The sequence below is a fragment of the Corvus hawaiiensis genome, chromosome 2, assembly GCF_020740725.1.
Source record: "Corvus hawaiiensis isolate bCorHaw1 chromosome 2, bCorHaw1.pri.cur, whole genome shotgun sequence".
Classification (NCBI taxonomy): domain Eukaryota; kingdom Metazoa; phylum Chordata; class Aves; order Passeriformes; family Corvidae; genus Corvus; species Corvus hawaiiensis.
The window spans coordinates 72,555,469-72,577,357 of NC_063214.1; the positions used below are offsets into that span (position 1 = coordinate 72,555,469).

At 42.8% G+C, this 21,889-nt stretch overlaps 1 protein-coding gene across 3 annotated transcripts; it reads left to right on the forward strand.

The window, feature by feature from the left end:
* Window positions 1-7,324: 7,324 nt before the first annotated feature.
* Window positions 7,325-21,880, forward strand: ACOD1 (aconitate decarboxylase 1). Of its 3 annotated transcripts, XM_048295639.1 has the most exons (6): window positions 7,325-7,396; window positions 8,316-8,449; window positions 15,728-15,889; window positions 16,996-17,085; window positions 19,079-19,284; window positions 19,826-21,880. In XM_048295639.1, the coding sequence occupies exons 3-6, from the start codon at window positions 15,812-15,814 to the stop codon at window positions 20,778-20,780; spliced, it is 1,329 nt and encodes a 442-aa protein (XP_048151596.1). In that variant the 5' UTR covers window positions 7,325-7,396; window positions 8,316-8,449; window positions 15,728-15,811; the 3' UTR covers window positions 20,781-21,880. The 3 variants fall into 3 exon arrangements, with proteins under 3 accessions (XP_048151596.1, XP_048151597.1, XP_048151595.1); XM_048295640.1 differs by lacking the exons at window positions 7,325-7,396; window positions 8,316-8,449 and adding an exon at window positions 10,338-10,417; XM_048295638.1 differs by lacking the exons at window positions 7,325-7,396; window positions 8,316-8,449 and adding an exon at window positions 14,212-14,288.
* The last annotated feature ends 9 nt before the right edge of the window (window positions 21,881-21,889 follow it).

Below are 21,889 nucleotides of genomic sequence, written 5' to 3' on the forward strand. Positions count from 1 at the left end.
TGAGAAAATCAAGGGCAGACAGAAGTGGTAGAAGGAAATAAGCAGAATATGCTGACCCAAGGTTCACTGCCAGTACTGAGAAAGGTGAGATAATTTGTACATCGTCTTGCTTTGGACTCAAATGGGCTGCGTCTGGCAATGGGGTAAACTGACAGTATTAGCACAGATCAGCATTAGGTGAGTGGGTAACGGGTTCAGTTTGTAAAGTGGGCAGAAACACCAATTTAGTGCAGTGGTTTGGTTCAAAATATCCATTACTTACTTATTTTCCTTCTGTGAGATAAGAATTAGGAGAAAGCAAAGCAGGCACAAAACTTAAAAAGAATATAAAGAAGTTTATTAACAGACCTAAAAGAAAGAAAAAGTCAGACTAAACCTTCTGAACACTTCTTCTCCCCCCGCCTTTCTCCCTTCCCCCACTGACAATGTAAAAAGACAACCCTTGAGATTTTCAGTCAGGTTACCACTTCTATAATAACCGTTTTCAGTTCACTTAGGGAGAGGAGTCTCTCTTGCTCATGCTATGGAGACATCTCCACAAGTTCTCTCATGGCTTCAATGTCACAGCCAGACAGCCGCCTGGGTTGGTTCTCTGCTCACACGTGAAAGTCCCTTCCCTCGACTTACAGCTTTCTCCACAACTGCTTTCGAGGGTCCAGTCTTGAGCTACTGGGGTACCATTTTTAAGGATGAGCTGTTCAGAAGCAAAGGTTCTCTTCACCTATCTCTGGGAGCATCTTCGTCTCTAGGAACAGAGGTCTTCTTCCCTGGGAGCAAGGGTTCTCATCAAATTACAGCTACTGTCATTTGCTTATTTCAGCACAAGTACTTTTGCTCACAATTGCAATTTGAACGCTCCAGCCCCCATGCTGTCATGAAATTACAGTGGGTACTCTGATGTATCATAGTCCATCACCATAGCTTTACAACAGAATTTCAGCTTCTAAGCTTGAAGCATCTCCTCTTTCTCCTCCCTCAGGGTTTCAGCTCTTCCTTTTTTACTGACTTTGGTATCTCTGTGGTGTTTTCCTCACCTGCCTCCACCTTTCCTCTTCCTCTGACTCGGGAGAGGATTGATGTCTGCAGGCTTCATCTGTTTGGAGGAAACTTACAGCACTAAAAGGGTTAATCTCACCCAGGCCTTGCAGCTGGAATTCGCTTATCGCTGTTGGTCACATGAGCTTTGCCGGGCAGTGGGGCAGCGGCCTCAGATGAGTTTCGGCGGCACCAGGGGCTGCCTGCACGGAGCAGGGCTGTGGGGGGGCCGCGGATGGAACAGGGCCGCGCCATGGCTGAGCCGGCCGGGCTGAGCAGGGCCCGGCCCGGCCCCGCTGGGCCGCCTGCAGGCCCCCCCAGTTATCTGCCCAAAAGCCGGAAGACAAGAGGGCTTTCCTGGGGTTTGTTCATTCTTAAATGTGGATCACAGAGGCATGCCAAGCTTCCTAACTGGCTTAAAAAGTTGCCAGTATTCAAACTAGCCAATTGATTGGTTCTGTTAGGTCATAGAGGAAGCTGTAAGTGCCTCTTTGCAAGAGAATCACTTCAACCCAAACTACACTAAATCATGACAGAGTGAAATTAAATTGAATGGACACACACATACAGAGGCCTGGGGGAATTGCAGACCCATCTTCAGAATTTTGTTAGTGTTTTCAGAGAATCACAGAATAATTACTAAAGCCATTGAGTCCAACTGTTGACTATAGTTTGTCCTTTCCTATTCCATGTGTGAGTTATTACTGCCCTTCCCACTGAATTATTCTTTCAGTACTCACAGCCATGTATCACACTGCTGAATCAGGATCACAACAAAACTTCTGAACAAAAAACACATGAAGCCTGTCGGGGAGAAATATGGGAGAGTTCCATCTGAAGTAGAGGAACTGGTTTTTTATGACATTTCTGCAAGCTTCAGTGTTCTCACATGCAAATGGAAAGAAGATGCTAATGTTAAAGGGCAGAATGAGGAACAAGTTAGAAAATAAACTATGGTGCATGTCGCAAGAGGTTGTCAGTGCAGCCTTCTGACTCCTTAGCTCACAGAGGCAATGAGGCCTTTTGAAGCTTCCTCTCCCTCTTTAATCAGTCCCTTTAGAACAAGCAGATCCCAGCTTCAAAGGCTTCAGGGCTTGTCAAAGAAGAAAGCTGCCTGCTCCTTAAACCACGGATGGCAGCTTAATGTCCCACAGTGCTGGTTCCCATGTGAGGCTGCCCAGCTTTGCAGGGTGGGCGTGATTACACAGCAACTCCTGTGCTCAGATGTCTTTGAAGGGTTTATGTGCTCTCCCCACATAAGTATTGATCCTCTCCCTTTGACAGGACTTGCAAAGACTTGAAAAGACACTCAGTAAGGCATACTTTTTAGCTTGATCCCTCACCCAGGAAGTCTAGGTGAATCCACAGCCTTGCTGCATTTGAGCTAGTTTTCTCCAGTTCTTTAGATAATAAGGTTTTCTTAATTAAAGTGATTGTCATATTTTCTTAATAAATACCTCAATTTTTTCTTTTTCTGTTCTACCTACGAGACTTTTTCCAGAACTTACTTGCAGTAAGGTGAGTAGAAATTTTGTATAGGAAAGCTGCAGTGTTTAGTTTGCCCACAAAACATTTTGTTAGAGAACATCATTAAAAATGACATTTACTGACTCTGGGGAGAGAGAAGGTTAAGTGCATTTCAGTATTTGCCAAATCTGATGTATTGATTCTGCAGCCTGTCATTTCCGGAAAAGTTTCCCAGAGGAAAAAAAGAAGTCCTTAGTACACCACAGCTCTCTTCCTCATTTGAGCTCCAGTTTCCCATTTTCACATGCCTGTGTTTTAAATGTGAACACCAGTTATATTTCAACAAAACTTTACTGTTTGCTATACTTTTCTGCTGATATATTAATGAAATTGTGTATCTCAGTGTACGCATTTCCCTGTTGGTGACCCTACTTCCCGTATTTGCAGCTGGATTTCCGTCGTGCTACTACTTGCAAGTGCTGTAACCCCATTTGCAGTCTAAACCTTTAACCTGAAAATGACCTCTGATGTGTGATTTGATCTTACGGGCTTCTTTTCACCGTGTCTTTAGAGACCAGCTATACCAGCCTAGGAAATTTTCCAGAATGCAAAGCAGATCATGAGCGGCGTGTCTGATGATGTGTCCATGAACAGCATATTCACAGATACTTCTCTGGTCTTGAGCAAAATATAAGTCAAACAGCAGTATTAGAATCTGGCACTGTTCTTGTTAAAGCCATTTTTCCAAGTACAATTGAGTTCAGTTAGAGCTAACTCAGGCAGGATGGGTGAACTTGGTAAATCATGAAGTCAGAAAAAAGGAGGGATAGAATGAATCTCAAGAGATCATTTTCAAAATCCACATCTGCAACAAGGCAGGATAAGAAACCTTGGACTAATCCTGGCAGATTAGGTTAATACATTAGTAATGATTCCAGTGAAGGAAATTCCGCAGTATTCTTGTGCACAATATTTTAATACTCTTCCTGTTATAAAGGGGTTTTATCACATCAGTCGAGAATCTGATAAATATTTATCAAATTCCTTTTTTTTCTTTCTCAGCAGATAGAGCAAAGTTGCTCAACACTCTCTACTTCTAAAATATACAGATTGTATTTCTGTATTGTGTACAGAAATACACTTCCACATTAAAGCTATGCCAGTCTGAAGGTCAGCTACTGCCAAAATGAAGCACCCTACATTTTTCCCCATTCGGCCAGCCCTCATGTGATTGTGATGAACTAGTTCAGAAGATAAAGTGGAGAAGCATTCAAATAAATAATAAAATTAGTTTCCTGCTGATTTAGTTCTCTGGATTAAGCCCTAGGGAGGGCATCTGACAAGTGCCAGTGGTTGGACTGGCTTAGCTGTGATGTGAAATGGAATAGCTTCTCTTTTCTGGGCTAAATAAACCTCCTCACACCTCTTTCACAGACCATGCTTTCTAAGCCTGTTATTGTTCTTAGGCTCCTCTGAATCCTTTCCATTTTTCTGTATCTTTTTCATACATGGTATATTTAATGTATTTCTGTGTCCAAGAAATATTTAAAATGTATGATTCAGTTATGAGTGAGCAGGCCATCAGAAGCATAAAGAGATCAGTTGTAGCTCATATGCTCTTCTGCCCAATTTTCCGTGCCTAATTTGTGTGTGCTGTTACCATGACTTTGCCTACCTGTGTAATTGTTCTTACAAGATGGATGGATAAACACAAGTGTGCCACCCTCTTCCGAGCTTTTCCAGTTTAAGAAATTCCAATTCCTTAAATTCAGTGCAGTCATTCCAATGTGCACCTTTCCCTGTGTGGTCACTGCTCCTGTGGCCATCTTATGTTCAATTTTAACTTAAGACATCATCAAAATTCCAGAAGAACCTCAAGCAAGAGTTTCTCAAGGTGGGGTGGATAATTTCCCTCAACTTTCCTTCCGTTTCGCTCTGTGTATGCACTGACCTACATTGAAAGTAGGCACATGACAGATTCTCAGTCTTTCATGTAATCAGAACTCTTTTGGGGTTAATGGCTTCATGCAAGTATAATGTCGTGGCACTCTAAAGGAATAAGATGTTAAGATTTGCTGTATTCTTTTAGATATTTATAAATTTAGATTTTTATAAATAATTTATATTTCCCAGTATAGATTAATTCCTGATTCACATTCATATATTTTTCTCAACACATGACCTAGAGTCTTGAAGCATTTGTTTTTTCTTTTAAAGCTATCACCACCTGAAGCCATATAGTCAGCTGAGAATTTAAGTTTTTACTATAATAGTTTCTCACTCTTATAATTGGAAAAATGGGAAGAAGAGGATACAGAAACAGCAAAGTTAAAACAATAAGTCCCAAATATACGCAGCCTTTTAAATCCCATCCATTGTTAATAACTGTGAGGTTGGAGTTTGTGCTAGAGCATGCTATGGATGAAACCCACACTGTAAAGAAGGGTGCACCAATGATGGTTCCATCGCTGACTTGACTATCCCACCACAGACTGCTGTAACCTGTGTGTTGCTCCATCCTTTGTAACCAGATCCGGTCTGAGATGAGCCAGATAGTTCAGAAATATTCAGAAATGCCTGATCTGAAGATAAGGATTTCCAGGCTTTCCCATCCTTCCTGTGAAGGCTCTCATGTGGCTCTCAGAGCACAGGAACAACAGAAACCTATGGGCAGGCTCTGGATACACTGCCCTTCAGGCTCAGGGATGATGTGGGACCTTTGGGTGGATTCTCTCCACTACAGGTTTCTTCGTGGTGTAGTGACATGGAGGAAGGAATTCTGCTCATCTTCATGTACTGCCCACCCTCTTGTGCAAACTTAGTGAACTTTTGAAGCCCATTTTTTTCATAGCCTTACAGGGGTTTCCCAGGGTACTGACCACACTTTGACTCAGACCAGAAGGAAGGAAGGAGCAATAAACAGCACAGCATGCTGAGGGTGGCCATAGACCCAGCAGTATTGTTCACCTGGAGTCAGTGAGCAAGCTGACCACACATCTGACTCTATCAGAACATAGGAATGTTTCTGGGGCCTGGGAAGAGAAGATCTATGAGGAATCAGGGGGCCTTAGTAGGTGGGAATATTTAAGGGCTTGGGGTATCTTTCTTCCCCTTCCTTCCTTTCTCTGCCCCACAAAAATTTCCAGTGCTTTTCTAGTGTTCTTTTGAGACATGTCATGTTTTATTTGCACACAGTCATATATCTTCTCTTTTCTCTCTTCTCTCCTCCTTCACTGTCACCATCCACCTTCACTAATTGATTTTGACTGGAGAAGCTTCCCAGAGTAAACACAGGGTAGACAAGCATGGGGAAATATGCCTGGCCCTTGCTAACACAGGAACAAAAGGGGCAGTGCAGGGCTGGGCTGGGCTGGGCAGGTGAGGGAGAGTCCTGTTGCCAAGGGTAGTAGAGTGAGACAGCAGGAAGCTGTGAGGAAAATCTACTCTGCATCAGCCATCCCCTTCCTCCTTAGGAACCCTTCCCTTGGCAGCAGCAGCTGAACACAGAAGCACAAAGCAGCAATGGGTGGATCGGGCTAAAAACCACACAGATTTATTCTTTCTTTCATAGGCACCACAGACACCAAATTGTCTCCTACAAGTTGCCGCCAAAGGCAGCTTCCTGGTTTTTTTGTGGTGAAACAGCATTGCATTGGCCCTACCCTGTGGATCGCCGGTGGCACAGTAACTTACACCCCACTGCAATTGTGCTGACAGCCTAGGATGGGCCATAACATTTCACTGCTCTTTCATTTTGATACGTGGAAGAGACTCTACAACTCAAAAGTTGTAAAGTAGGTATGTTTATTGTGGCGCCGGACGCATGGAGGGTAGCCCCAAAAAACCATGCGTGCTGACTGCGGTACTCAGCTTGAAATATATATACAGCATATACAAATACATACAAATTACATATGCATCAAGTTACACAATACGCCTATACATATTCATCATCTGTCTCTGCTTCGTATTGTAATTAGATTAGCATTCTATTACACCTGCGCAGTGCCGCCTGGTGATCATGGGCCGGGGTCTCTGGGATGAAGTAAAGTCATCCTCTGATGAAGTAAACACTCTACCTCAGACTTAAACTTTTCACCTTGCTTCCATGCGCATACTCTCTGAGGTCCTGGTCCAAGTCCAAACCCCAAAGCTGGTTCGAGCCAGTTCCAAGGTCCGAAAGGAGGAATTCTGGTCATGGTTTCTTCCTCTTATCAATGGTCTGGCATCATATCCTTATCCTCCCATACATCCTTCCCCTTTGCCTGGCCGGTATAACAAATGTTCAGCAAGCAGTACATTGTTTAGCAAGCACCTGCAAAGTTTTGCAATACTAGCAGTACCCACAGCACTTAACCCTTAAAATCTAAGCCGCTTGTATCAATTTGATATTCATTTAATTAGATGGGGGGGAAAAATGTACCTCTTGTCTTTTTGGACCCCCCCAGCCTTCCCTCGAGTTTAATAAAATACCATACCAAATCAAGGAAAGAAAAAAGGAAAATAAATGCCCAAAGAAAACACAGACTTCAAAACAGACTTCAAAACTTCCCAGTTTGATAAAGAATGGAAATAGCCAGATTGCAGAAATGGAGAAATCTTCTAAGTGTGGAAAGGAGAAATAAGAATGGTTTATTTCTGTATTATATAAACCCCACAGTCATAGTGATGGCATTGTGCTATGCAAATAAGTTACTGAAGTCCAGGAGGATAAGCTGTGTGAATTTGTGGTACCACTAACACCATCTATTCTCCCTGAACATGACCTCTTTAAATAAATAAACGCAAGACTCAAACATCGCATTATTTTCCTTACAGCTAACCCTAGTGCTCCTGCAATAACTCAAGGCCACACAAGGAGGGGCATGTTCCAACTACTGCAGGGAGGGAAAAGGTAAATAAAATACTGCCCACTACGTCTGATGGTAGGTTTCCTTTTTAGGCGAATAGTTTTAAACCCTGCCAATACTGAAGCATCAACATGGTTGATCATTCCTATCATTTTGTGAAAGTAGTTATTTTTCTTGATTTTTAATTCTTCCTGCATCTGGTTGAATCTACTATGCTGAAGATGAGTAATCATAGGGAAAAAATAGAGTCATTATAAATTCTAAACCCCAAAATTCTTCAAATGCTACTTATGTAAAAAAGACCAATTTAAATCAAATCATTAGCTTCTGCTTAGATGCTCAATTACAAGTGTAATAATATAAATGTTTTATGTATTCACAGCTCTTGTGTTCAAATTTAACCTTTCTTCCATTTTTGCTGTTATTTCTCCCTTTTATAAATGTTGGTGTAATTAAGCCCATTTCCTCTTTAGAGGTGAATACACAATCACAGCTGGAAATTCCTCAGTATGTTTTACAGTCTGAAATATGTGATACTCAATCTCACAGCTAATAACTACCATGACATGTTTTATAATTGCACCATAAATCAGAGACTGCTGCATTTAAAGTGTAATTTCAGGCTGTTTTGCAATATTTCTTGGCACTTTTAGAAATATATCAGGGTGGAAAATGCATGATCTAGCTAGGTACAACCACAGATGAAGAAAAAGCTTTTTCTCCAGTTGTTGGAATGCCCCAAAAGAGATGCTCAAGAGCACAGACATACTTGTCACTCATGGGATGCCCAAGCTGCCTTGGGGACCTCAATGAAAGCATGATGCCTGAACAGGTGTTTCTGTCCACCAGCTAGGAGGAATGGGTGGAAATTAACTCATGGCACAAGCTTGAAGAGTGGGCAATCCATTAGCAACAAGTACTCTGTGGCTTTTTTAACATGATTCATTGTTTAAATCCTTCCAGGCAGGGCTATGTTTGGGAGGGACAAAGCCGAGAGCAAGAGAGAAAGTGTCTGCTGTGGAAGTTGGAGGAAAAATTCTGCTAATTCACACAGCATCTTCCAGTACCTGTCTCAAGCCATCTGCAGTTGCTGACAGGTAAATGATGGGCTCCCACAAAATTAGGAGATTTTTTTCTCCCAAAGCCTGTTTCTGTTTGAAGAATGCTGCTTTATTATTCATTCTGGTTTTGCTGTATATGCTATAGGTGTTATTTTAGCCCCTTCAGCACATACAAAAGCTTGTAATGAATCTTGGATAATTTCTTAGGGATGCCAAATCCCTGAGAACTAGTTTAGATGCAGAGAACCTTAATTAATGTTTAAGCTTGTTGGATACTAGATCTTGATACCATATCTCTCCACTGGGCCACCACCACCACCCTGCCATTATGTCCTGACATCTGGCCTTGCTCTGAAGTGATCAGGAGCATCAGTTTGCTTGGCACCTTTCTGTGTATGATGCACAGCCCAGCATAGTGGGTAATGCCTCATTTGCACCACCGGAGTTCCGCTGGTAATTTAATTAAAATTGCCACATCCCTCACATGTGCTCTCAGTATTTTGGTTTCCGCTCATCAAACTCTGAATTTATGCTAGTCAAGTTTTATCATCTCCCCAAATAGCACAAGTCATGTAATGGCATGTAGATGTAATGACATCTGGCTGCATTTTGGACACATAATATAGGCATCATGGGCTGCTCTTTGATTAAGAGAGCAATGTGTGCTACAGGCTGCCACAGGCTGCCAAAAACAAAAACAAGAAGTAGTTATGGAAACTGCAGGTACACAAAACCTATGTGATCTCCCACACCCACTGCTGTTATTCATACTGGAGATCATTGGGAGAGACTTGAGATGTTAATGCTTAATGGCTCAAACATTTGGCCATTTGCAGAGGCAGCAGGGTGCTTTGCTGGGGGAGGGTTTGCACCCACTGAGGGGAGGAGATGAGTTTCTGGGTGTGTGGTGGCAAAACCTCTAATCCGAATTAGACAGAGTGGGTGAACACCCACCACCAGAGATTCTGGGGTTTCAGACAGGTAAGATAGAAGGTCGATAAGAAGCAGGCCCTGCAGAGGTGGGATGGTGCTTTTTATCATGCCAATTGTCCTCCCTTACACTTCCCACTTGGGTGTAAAACCCCCCCACCTTGGGAAAGGTCACATTCACACGTAGGCCTGAAGGTATTCATCCCTTCTGATGGGGCATAACTGGCTCAGCTACATGACATGCAGCTTTCCTATCTTAGAAGGTGTCATAAACCATCAAAGACCCCGCCCCCAAAGCACCCTGAGACTCATCCCTTAGTCCTTCCACCGGAGAACTGCACGTGATCCACAGTGTTGCAGCAGAGCCTGAGCATGCTGCAGAAGACAGGGTAAAACTGAGTGGTGGCACCAGTAAAAGAGTTAAAAGCTGTAGCATTGGTGAGAGCTAAAATGCACGTTGGATCAACAGGAACTTCATGGAGCTGCAGTGTCTTCTCACAGTTATAGACCAGGCCTCTTCGCATTATGTGGAAATACTCACAGCACTTTTACTGGCTAGCTCGTAGTTCAACGCCTTAGAAAGCCTCGGGCAGCCTAGAGACGTAGCACGGGCAATCCAGCATTTCAGTAGCTCTAAAAGCTGAAAAATGGCAGCTGCAAAGCTGACACCACCAGTAGAAGCAAAGAGGGAGAAATATAGCCTTTGGCTCATGCCTTACTCCTGCAATCAGATGCTTTCAATAGAGACACAGCCACACCTAAGCAGCTCGCAGAAGAGAGCTGAGCCAAAGAGGGTGGGCCCACTCTGAGCTCTCTCTTTTATTCACGAGAAGGGAAAGGCGAGAGCTAGGGGCGGACCGGGGTGACCGGCCAATCAGACACTGCTCCTGAGTCTGAGTTACTTTTGGTTTTGCCCACGCACTAGAACAAATAGGTTCAGAGCACATGGCAGGGGCAAGTCCTGACTTGTCTGACTAGTCTCAGGGAGAGGGAAGGGCGACCTAGGAGCAGGCAGCAACAGCACTACTCCATAAATGATGCTGTCTTGGATGTGGTCCTAAGCGAATATCCCAGGTATGTCTGGTGCCTCTATCTTACAGCTCATTTAAGCAAACCAGCACCTATATCACAAGTTAAAATGAACCTTGAGGTATTGCCTTTAGGAATAGCACTGCTAATTTAGGAAGGCAAGAAGGGTAATATAATGTAGTGCACTGACCAGCACATTGACTCATAGCAACCATTACCAGAATATGGATGGGAACTTCCAAGATTTGCTCTGGCAACTTTGAAAAAAAAACAAACCAGGGTGATAACTTCTCAGAGATTTCACTGCCATTGCCACTAGTTGTGCAAGTAAGTGAATAAGAGAACTACTGTAGGCTAGAAATTTCCAGGACAGTACATTTCATGGTGCAATCACTGCCTATTGCATTTGCTGTGTGTTATTTCTGTCTGGCTCAGTACCCACTGTTGGGGTAAATGTGGGAGGGTAGGCTTGAGGAAAAAGAGGCACAGGGGCTATAACAACAGTAGGTGCAATATTACAGGATCTGAAGAGTTATGGCTGTAGGGCTGCTAACAGGTTTTAGATCAAGCCATCTATTCCAGACAATTCACTAAGATTCTCACCTTTTTACTGTAATTAAAATATCCCACTAGAGGGAAAAAGAGCAAGTCCTGCACTTGTAAGCTGTTTTCAGAATCACAGCAACAGCAGAGTCTCTGTAACCACAGCACATTGGCACCTGTCTCCTGTTTTCTCATCTAAGCACAGGCCATGAATAAAGTTACTTTTTAAAAGCTGGCTTAGAGAAAAGGAAGCCTGGACTTCGTATTTTGTCACGTTTTTATATTTCCTTAGAACAAAAGGAGCACAAGGCTAGGGTCAAAATTGCTTTCAGTTGCAAACATACAGCTTGCAGGTGTGGGCAGAGCTTAGCGTAAAATAACAGGAGGCAAAAGAAGGGAAAAAGGAGCTTAAAAATGTGATGTCAGCAGGAGAAAATAGACTCTGTGGGGCACTGGTTTTCTAAAGCCTTGTTCTGTAATCAACACAGCTCGTTACTGTAGCTGCGTGCAATGCTGCAAATGGCATCTGGATGAACACATTTTGTCTTTCCAGCACACTTTCTACTTAACAAATTGTCTGCCCAAATTGCTGAACCATGTGTATTGTGTCAAAGAAGAGGAAAGCAGCAGATTCCCTTTGTCAGGGTAGACAGCCTGTACCAAACTCTCAGTCACTGATTTTCAACCTTCTTCTGTTTAGACCCCTAGGAATTCTGCTGTGGAGGTACAGGACTTTGTATAGATGCCTCTTCCCCCTGCAGTGATAATCATATTGCTTTCTTTTCCCTTACAGTCTACAGTGTACACCTGAGTCTGAGGTCTGCAGAGCACAGTTTGGAAATTGATTTCCCAAGCAAATGTACAGTTCCACTTCTTTCTTTTCTTAACAAAAAGTCACTTTCTCGTAATAGTTCAGTCCTTAAATAGTACTAATGTTATTGTTGCAATGCATGGGACAGTCCCTCCTGCAGTCAAGATCACAGAAAGAAGTGACCATGTATCTGAGATCAGCTAGCAGCACGTGACTGCACATCACATTGCAAGGCACATCACAAGTTCTCTTTCCCATCCAGATTCACTCTGGAGTCTCATCATGGGATTAAGGCAGCAGGACCTCTATCTCACTTGAGGAGGAGAAAGAAATGAGAAACAGAATGGGGTTATAAATGTAATCTCAAAGGTAATGGAAAAAGAGGATGGACTTTTGGGTTTGAATATCTTTTATTTAATATGTAATTTTTTTGTGGTTGCCCAGGGAGGCTGTGGAGCCTCTGTGCTCAGAAATATTCAGAACCTAACTGGACACAGCCTGCTCTGGATGGCCTTGTTAGAGGTTGGACAAGATGGTCCTTCCAACTGCAGCCACTCTGTGATTCTGTGGTTCTGAAATATAAATATTTTCTTGCAGTTTTCTGAAGAGAAGAATGAGCTGAAGGAACAAAAGTGAAAGTTAATAAAATCTTTCCCTTTTTCAGCCCAATAGCCTTAACTTCTATTAACATTTCTACCACTGCCAACCTTGTCAACATGAGCAATCCCATTATGTGGGCCAGATTTTATCAGCTCCAAAGGTAATTCTACATCCAGGCTACCGCTGAGGTTTCCCTCAGTGTGGAAATATGAGGGGCAAGGAAGAAGCACTGATGCACATTCTGGTTCTCTCTCCCTGTGGGGTCAGGATTTGGCAAAGCACATGTCGCCCAGGAACTAGGACATGTTTTATGCAGATGCAAGTTATACCTGCATGGGTGAGGAAACTGTGGCATACTCATAGAGACATGGGTGGGAATAAGTTCAGTAGCCATGCTGATCAGCAGCTCATATTTAAAAGAAAGACAGGACAAGGGTTTAAATGGAGCTTTCACATCATGCAGGTTAGCCTGCGCAAAATCATATATGTGTTTGTAGGGCTGGGTTTCAGGAGTCCCGGGCCTCAGGCTCTTTGGCTGTATCTGTGAACTGACTCATCACCACTTCTATCATTTAGGGCTCTTTGTTACCCAGTGCAATTTTCAGCATCAAGTTAAGCACCAGAAGATGACACCCAAAAGCAGAACTGTCTAAAAGCACAGGCAAAATAGGCAAATGTCTGGGTTAGAGCTTGCTGGGGAACAGTTGATTCCCTCTTCTCTCACGTTACGTGTCCGTGCCCTCCCAAAATTTCACAGAATACTGCTAGCCCTACTCCTCTCTCCCTCTGCTTGTGCTGTGAGATTTAATTTTGCATTTCCAAGGAAATGAAACTCATTTATGCCTGACTGCTGAGAATCGCTGAGCTAGCTCTGGAGACAGGCTGGACCAGCTCAGAAATGGGTCTGCTCAGCATCAGGGCTGGCCCAAGGAGGACTATGTATCCAGGGACAGGAGAGGGGGAAGGACACAGCCTGAAACAGGACCTTTCAGTAGTGGTTAGAACCACTCAAATCGATGTTTAGCTTTACCTCCTGACCCATGCTGTTATCTGCCTGGAAGCACTCAGGAATTACATAAGGCTTTACAAAAATTTTGGAGGTATTCTCAGTAATGGGCTGATGTTCCTAGATTAAGTTTTAGGCAGTACTTTTCATGGAAGTGCAGGTCTGCAAAGCCAAGATTTGATACTTTGTTCCCTAATCCAGGTGATTCTCATACTTCAGACATCATTACTTACTTCAGAATTAATCAGTGGCCCCTAGTCATGCTCCTGTGGGGTCTGCTCCCTTCCTGATGGGATAGGCAGGGATTTCTCATTCCCTATCTATCACTAACACACAGTGATTCATGCTTTTAAAACACTTCTAAGTGCCAAGAACTGTCTTAATCCAATTTATGGTCTGAAATTCTTATGAAGATGAAATTCTACATTGCCCAAGGCTAAATTGTATGTGTTAGAGATGAGACATATAGCAAAAGAAGAAAAAACCAAAACAAATTAACAACAGGTTGTTTAAGCTAAAAAAAACCTTTGCCATCCTGTAGTCTAGCACTGGACTTTCCCAACCAGTAGAGCTATCCATGGATTACCATGGTTCCACACACCTCTCCATGCTACCAGATGTAAGACACTTGAATCAGTTTCTATCTGGTAATGAAGTATTGCATGTATTAATTTACACAACATGTAAACATGACTGGCTAAGTCCTATCACATGTGTCCCAGAGGTTTATTGTACAATTAGTCAGAGGAAAGTTGAAAGTGAAGCAAAAAGAACATTTACAGGCAGGAGAGGAAATGGGCAGGACAAGATGCACAAGTAAAAAAGGCGTAACCCCTTCCCCACCTCAGACAGACACATATAAACAGTGAGAGAGTGAGTTCCCCTGCTCACTGGCCACCACTCATTTGCTGCCTCTCTCTGGGACCTTGCATCACCCCTGCAAGATGTGGGCAAAGGTACTGTCTTCTTTCTTTGCACTGTAAGATGCGATTCTCTGTTTAAGCTTTCATATCCTCATTCCGTATGTCTCAGTAGGTGCCCATCACACCACAGGATATGTGATTCACCTGCTTTAAACTGCTTGTAACTGCTTCTTCAAGATAATCTTAATGCTTCACTACAGGTGTGAGTGAGAACTGGGTTGTAATGATGGGTACAATTCTGGTCACCATTGCTAGGGAAAGAGGAATCCAGTGTGAACAAAGTAATGAAAATTTACGAGCATAGTAGGGGTGAGTCCATATTGTAAAGGAGAGAACAGTTTGGTTTCTTTAACTCAGAAAAATGAAGGGCAAAAGGAAATACCACCACTCTGCGTGGATATGTGCAGGGGAGTAAAGGAAGGGGAAGGAAGAGGAGAAAGGTAAGGAGATAATTTCCAAAGAGAGAGAAGATAAATATTCACTACTGCCAGTGTAAAAAAGAAAGTGTGTGTATAGACTGGTGGCAAATAATATGTACCTCTACAGCAGGACATTTCTAATGGTCCAGAAAGGGAAGTTTTAGATTATTTTCTAATAGAGATACTAACAACAGTTCACAGCCAAGAAGCAGGTTGAATTTGCATAATGGGTCATTGCTCAATAGGAGAGGAAAATAAATATATATAATTGCCAGAGCAGCAGGATCCAGGAACAAGGAGCCACGGCTTTTCAAAGAGGCAAGATCTTGTCTTGGAGAAAATCTGGGACTCCAGCTGAGAGTGATTCAATGGGAGCTGGGAGCTATGAGCAATATGTGAAAGGTAGGGCTGACAACTCCTGCCTCCCACTGAGCTCCAAGCTCAGCAAGATTTGGGATAGAAAGGCTGCTAATCAGGGAGATTAAATCTTGCCTTCTTGTGTGGTAGTGGGTACACTGGCTTGAAATGCTACTCTCCCACTGATTTCAATACCAATAAGCAGGTGCTATGGGAAAGATGGTTTTACTTCTATTTGGGGGGGGTGTCTGTGTGTGTGTGTGTCACACACACACACCTCCCAAATAGAAGTAAAAACATAGTCATTAGAGATGGAGATGGAGATGAAATGGGGATAAGATAGAGATAACAGAGATAATCTTGCATAGTTACAGCACCTGCAGTGCATACTCTCAAGGACTCAGGGAGAAAGCAGAAGAAATACAGAACAGAAAAGGATAATGATAAAAGCATAAATAAAATATAAATAACACAGTGACATTTCTGGGAATAAAAAGAGGAAGAATTCAAACCTTGGTTTTGCTGATGCAATTCATGTAAGCAGGGGCAGAAATGGCCAGCAAGCTAGTCAGAAACCCAAAAATGAAAGAAAAAAAAGAGGAAAGGAAAAAAAGAGGAAAGAAAAAGTTTAAAATAGTGTTTCCTTTAAATATAGAGAAATATCTACTTCTTTTTCTTTATTTTTTCCCTTCCCAGACAGTTACAGGAAATTTTGCCAAGGTGATTCATGGTTTGAATGCAAATCAGTTGACAGATCAAGTAATTCAGAGAAGTAAGCGAATGATTCTGGATACTCTTGGAGTGGGGCTTCTGGGTACCAGCACCGAGGTCTGCCAAAAAGTGACACAGTACAGCAAGGTAAGGTGTCTGCTATTCATAGCACACCCTAAGGTTTAGCTTTAAGCAAACAAGGGAAAACTTAGGCTATGAAAAGGAAATTTTGCCATGGTGAAATTCTTTTGTGGATGGAAAGAAAGAAATGGTGTTCTTCCCACTGGAGACAGTGAAACTTCAGTGCTCAAGTTACTTTCCACTCTGGATGGGCAGAAGCCTATGTATCAGCCTGTATGCTAAGATCCCCCTCTACAAACACAGTCAGCTAAGAACCCCTTCCTTTCTTTCACCTATGATATTTTATTAAAAGCATCAGCAAAGTAAACATCACTTATCACCAGCCTTTCAAATCAAGGAACTGTTAAAGAGATGGGGAGTTAGCAGTGGGTTACTTGCAGTCCATAAAACATAATTGTTGTCTGAGGTGCATTAGCCATGCTTCTCCTCTAGTCTTGCTCTCCTCATGCTAGCAGAGTAATTGGCCCTGAAAAGAAGCCTTCCCAACACAGGAGTGCATCAATGAAGAGGAGTTTATCCCACTGTTTTTTCATTCAGCTCTGCCTAGTGGGACTTGTGCTCCAGAGCTCTGTGTGCCAGTAAGTCTCTTCCCACAGGGAATTCCCCTTTCCAAGCCATGGTAGTTCATGCTGTTTTATTCAGTTTGCAGCACCAGGAGGCCATCTATCATTTACTCAGGGTCTTACTAAAACACTGGAAACAAAACCGTTTAACAAGACGTCTTCCCCAACAAGATGATGACAGTCCTGTCATCGTTTAGGTCAGACTTGATGACCTCAGAGGTTTTTTCCAACCCAGTTGATTCTGTGATTCTGAGGGACTTGTCAGTGGGTAGTGAGAAGGGGCATCAGTAGCCAGAGGTTGTGTGAAGGTACTGAGTGGCCAGATGGATGGTGTTGGTCTGCCTCCGAGCTCTGTTTGGGTGGAACAGGACATAAGAAAACAGGAAACTGAGTTTCTTTTCGTACTTTCTGAAAGAACACTGTTTTTCTCATAAAAGGGAACAGTTAGGTCCCGAGAGGGCATGGTCTGCTCTCAGTTACATCAGAGATGCAATGCACATTTATCCTTAGGTTCAGGACTTTGAATTAATTGATGTCAATTTGTTTCAGATCTACAGCTCAGATTTATCCAGTACCATCTGGGGCCACTTGGATTTCCGACTGCCTCCTCTGTATGCAGCTTTTGTGAATGGAGTGGCTGTAAGGGATGCTCTTTTATTTGCTCTTTAATCATACAAATGGATGCCATTCTTGCTCTATAGAGAACAGAATGTTCCAAAAATCTTAGCTTATTCTGACGCCTGCTACAAAACTTTCCTAGACTATTCTCCTAATGTGCTTCAACTTCCTTCTAGTGAGATTAAATTTAAGGTATGATATATGTGTGATCCAAACTCAACAGCATCCCTTACCTTTAATGTGGGACCTGGGGCTGTTGTCAAATGTCAGAACTCTACGCTTTACAAGCTGGTAACCTTGTAGCAAGGTTACAACCTTGCTGTAGCCGCTTAAAGAGACACACTCTACCTCATTTCACTGGGATCCGAATTTCATGCCAATTGGCAAAGTACAGCTACAGAAAAACCCAGACAGATGCACATATAGATACATACACATATAATATCACAAGGCAACTTAATCTTCAGTTATCCAGTTTCCAAAAGCCAGTTATAAATTTTGGACACACAGTTTGTCATTAAAGCAGTAACTGACTCCCCAGACATTTGTCTAAATTCAGATTGAGGCTGAAACCATTTGAAATTGAAAGATGCACAAGAGGTGGGGTAGACAAATTTGGCAATTATGCAAAATTAGGGAAGATGACCAACCAAAGAAATAGTAATATTAAGCCTATTTAAATTAGTGTGACAACAATATCAGAGGTCCAATTTAACAGCTCATTTCCAATGTAGAGAAAATTACCTTGGAAATGAGATCTGGTACCTCTCAGCTCCTGGCAGCCCTTGTGATATTCAGATCTGGCTGTTAGCATATATATGATCATTTCAGTTTACATCTTGGTCACAGGTCAATTTTAAGCACTTACTGAAGACGCCAGAAACACAGCTTACAGGGTACTGGGCACAAATTTCCTTATCCTGCACTGCAAGGCATCTTCCCACATGGCATCAAAGTTTTTCAAGGCAGAGGCTGGGTTTTCTTCTATCTGTTTAGAAACAGTCCTCAGAAATGCACAATCACAGTATTACAGGGAAAAACCTGACCAGCTTGCTCCAAAGTAAGACATGAGTGAACAGATGTGAAAGCTTAGTTTTTGAGGTGTTATTATGCTACATAAAAAATGCTGTCCCTGATGCTCTCAGGTCCCTGGGGGATCTCAAAACTTTGTGAGGGGAAGGAATGTGTCTGATAAGCAGTTCATTACAGACACTGACTGCACTGTTGGGGACCATCAGCTACCAGATCAGCAGCCATATGCCAAGCTGGGAACACCTAAAATCTTCCTGAGCAGCTGGGCTCTGGGCATGAGAAAGAGAAGGCACCACTTGGGATAGTCTCTTGAGCCAAGCAGCTCATTCCACATTAAGACTGTAGCTTTCTCCTAAGTCCCAGCACTCCAGGGAGTCTGGTTCCTTGTGTAACAGGTCTTGTTTCAGTATGCTGAAAATTCAGGCTAAGGCCTCCTGTACATTTGCAGGCTTGTGCCTGTTGCCTGTGAATGGTTGCACCAGAGAAGTAGCTCTGATGATATAAATTTCATTTAGCAGTATTTAACTGCTATAGTTTTATGGTGCAAGTCCTAATAGCAGCATCACTTGCAGCACCAGGGAAGTAATTTCATTATGTTTGTATTTCATTATGTTTTGGAGAAAGTGAAAATTCACTGTTCACATGGTGGACCTAGAACATCTGATTTAATTATACCAGTCTAATTAAAGCAGCAAAAGCCAACTGCAGAAAAAAGGAATCAGTGTCACACTGGTTTCAGGCTGGTACAACTTGGATTAGAATTATACTCCTTTGAGGTAAGATCTCTGCTGCATTGCCACTTCTCAGACAGCCATGTTGGGAGTAAAGGTCTTTAAAAGACTTCTGAATTTTTTGCTTTCTAAGGAAGATTTAGTTCTTCTGTACTTTTTTATACCAGTTACAGTAGTTTCATTTGACTGAGGCAATCTTGTCAAGTCAGAGTTTATTTCTAACAACAGATCAATGCTTTACTTTCCATTAGGTGCACTCAATGGACTTCGATGACACCTGGCATCCAGCCACACACCCATCCGGGGCTGTGCTCTCCGCAGTGATTGCACTCTCAGAGGCCTTTCCTCAGAAGAAAAAAATCTCTGGTCTTGATCTGCTCTTAGCTTTCAATGTGGGAATTGAAGTGCAAGGCAGGTTGCTGCACTTCTCCAGAGAAGCCAAGAATATTCCAAAAAGGTACATAGAAATGTTTAAAGTAGAGAGTTGAGTGGAAGTGGTTTTTAATCAGTGTTAATATACATAACTAAATGTCAGTTAAAATACAGGGCTGTTTATCTGAAAATTTAGGGAAGGTTCATTTTACATGTAAATACACTTGACTCCTAACTCTTGAGCTAATAGATTTCTTTGTGAAAGCATTGATCAATTCACAGTAAGGAGATGATCTCCCTACTTTGAATTTTTATAGATCTATAATAATATATAAATTTAAATAATAATAAATATAACTTTATATGTGACTATAAATTTGCTTTGAACTATGAGCAGCTCTAATATTTCAGTTGCCTTCTGGGGAAGACCTACTGCAAGCAGTACTATTCCAGTTTAACTTTTTCCTGGGGAAAAGTGACAACTCTCAGTTAGGCCCACACGTGAATGCTGAATGTGTGTTTCTTTATGGCCCAATCCATTTTCCATGGCAATAAATGAAAAGCTTTTGTATATAGTGAATTTGAGATTTTGTAATCTGGTAATGAAGATACTTTTGTTTTCTCAGGTTTCACCCACCAGCTGTGGTTGGTACAATGGGGAGTGCAGCAGCTTGTGCTAAACTGTTAGCTCTTGACCAGCTGGAATGTAAAAATGCCTTGGCTATTGCTGCCTCCTATGCAGGTGCCCCACTGGCTAATGCAGCAACCCAGATAAAGCCCCTCCACGTTGGGAATGCTGCCAAGCACGGATTGGAAGCAGCTTGCTTAGCTTTACAGGGTCTTGAAGGAAACAAACAGATCTTGGACATGGAGTCAGGGATGGGTGCCTTTTATACAGATTACAACCCACAGACTCTGCCAACCTTGCAGTCCTACCCCTGGCTCTTGGACCAGCAAGATGTGGCCATCAAACGCTTTCCTGCTCATCTTGCAACACACTGGGTGGCTGATGCAGCATCTTCTGTTAGGAGGAAGCTTGTGGAGAGCAGTGAGAACTTGCTCCCCCTTGATAAAATTGAGAAAGTCATTCTCAAAGTCCCTGAGGTCAAATATGTGAACAGACCTAGCCCAGCCTCAGAGCATGAAGCACGACACTCCTTCCAGTTTGTTGCGTGCTCTGCTTTGCTGGACGGCAGCATGTCAGTCCAGTCCTTCTCCACTGAGAATGTTCACCGGCCAGCCTTGCAGGAGCTCCTCTGCAAAACACAGCTGGAGCACCCTCCTGACAACACCCCCAGCTTTGACAGCCTTTACTGCGAAGTGAGCATCATACTTGAGGATGGCAACATGATCAGCGACCGCTGCACTACCTTCTACGGGCACTGGAGGAAACCTCTGAAAAAGGAGGACTTGGAGAAAAAGTTTCAATCCAATGCCCTTGGCATTCTGCCTGCTGAAGCTGTGGAAGGCATTGTAGAGACCGTGTACAACCTGGAAAAAGTAGAGGACTGCTCTGTGTTAAGTACATTCCTATCAGGACAGTCAGCTAGAGCGCTTCCAGAGAAGCTGCGCTTCCTTTGAATGTTCCAGCCAACAGCTACCTGCTCTTCACAAAGCCAATGCAAAATTCAGGACAAACTCTTACTTAGTGACTCAAGCACTTTTAAATAAGACTCCTATAACACAAGAACCATATTCAGTCCAATATTGTGGATTTTAACTAACTAAATAATTTGGTGATTATGTGCCCAGCTTAGTCAGGCTGAACAGAAGATCCTCTGCTGGCACAACCAACTTCAGCTATCTTTGGACCTCTAGAGGCAGAGCACTCACTGCTTGCGCATGGCACAAAAATCTCCTTGCTCTACTGCCAAAAATCTGTGTGCTGTTGCTCCTAAATAACTCCATACAGGAAATCCAAATTCTGGAAGAGTATGGAAGTGCTGTGTCCATGAAAATCATCACAGTTAGAAGTACAGAGAACAAGAGCCGTTATATATTTATTTCTGTAGATTTATTTCTACAATCTCCTTGAAGAGGGCACCTGTTACATATGAGCGTTGACATTTGTGCTAAAATAAACACAGCCCAGGTAGGGAGTGGTAGCACTTGATACCCTGCAGCGAGTCAGGCATCGTTGCAGCGATCGCTCTTGCACTGAGGCAGCAAAGGCCTGGGCCCAGCCTGCTCACACGAGTGCTGAGCGTGAGGGACAGCTGCACCCTCCTCTCATAAAGGCATTCTTTCCCAGTTCCACCTCTTGGCTTCTGTGTGGTATAGGTCTGTTCCCGTTTTATTCTCGCCCCCGTTACAGGAGACACTGAGCACGTGGTGTCGGTTTAGGTTACTTCAGGCCCAGCAGAGTGTGGGCTACACTACACTGGGCAGGAGTGACAGAGACCTGTGAACACCAGAGCACTTCTTATGCCAGACAACTCAGTGTCCACAGGGAACCTTGATAATGAATTCTGGGAATTTTTTGCTCCTCTAATACAAAGCCTTGCTAGACTGAGCTTCTAAGAGAAGCTGCCAACTCTTTGTTCAGCTTTGTAAGATCAAAGCATGTACTCTAACACATATAAAATTATCTTCCTCAGGGCACTAACTGATGTATGCAAAAAAAAAAATCACGAAATAAAGCTAATTCATTTCACTAAATAAATCTGAAATTACTTCTTTTATTAGAGCAA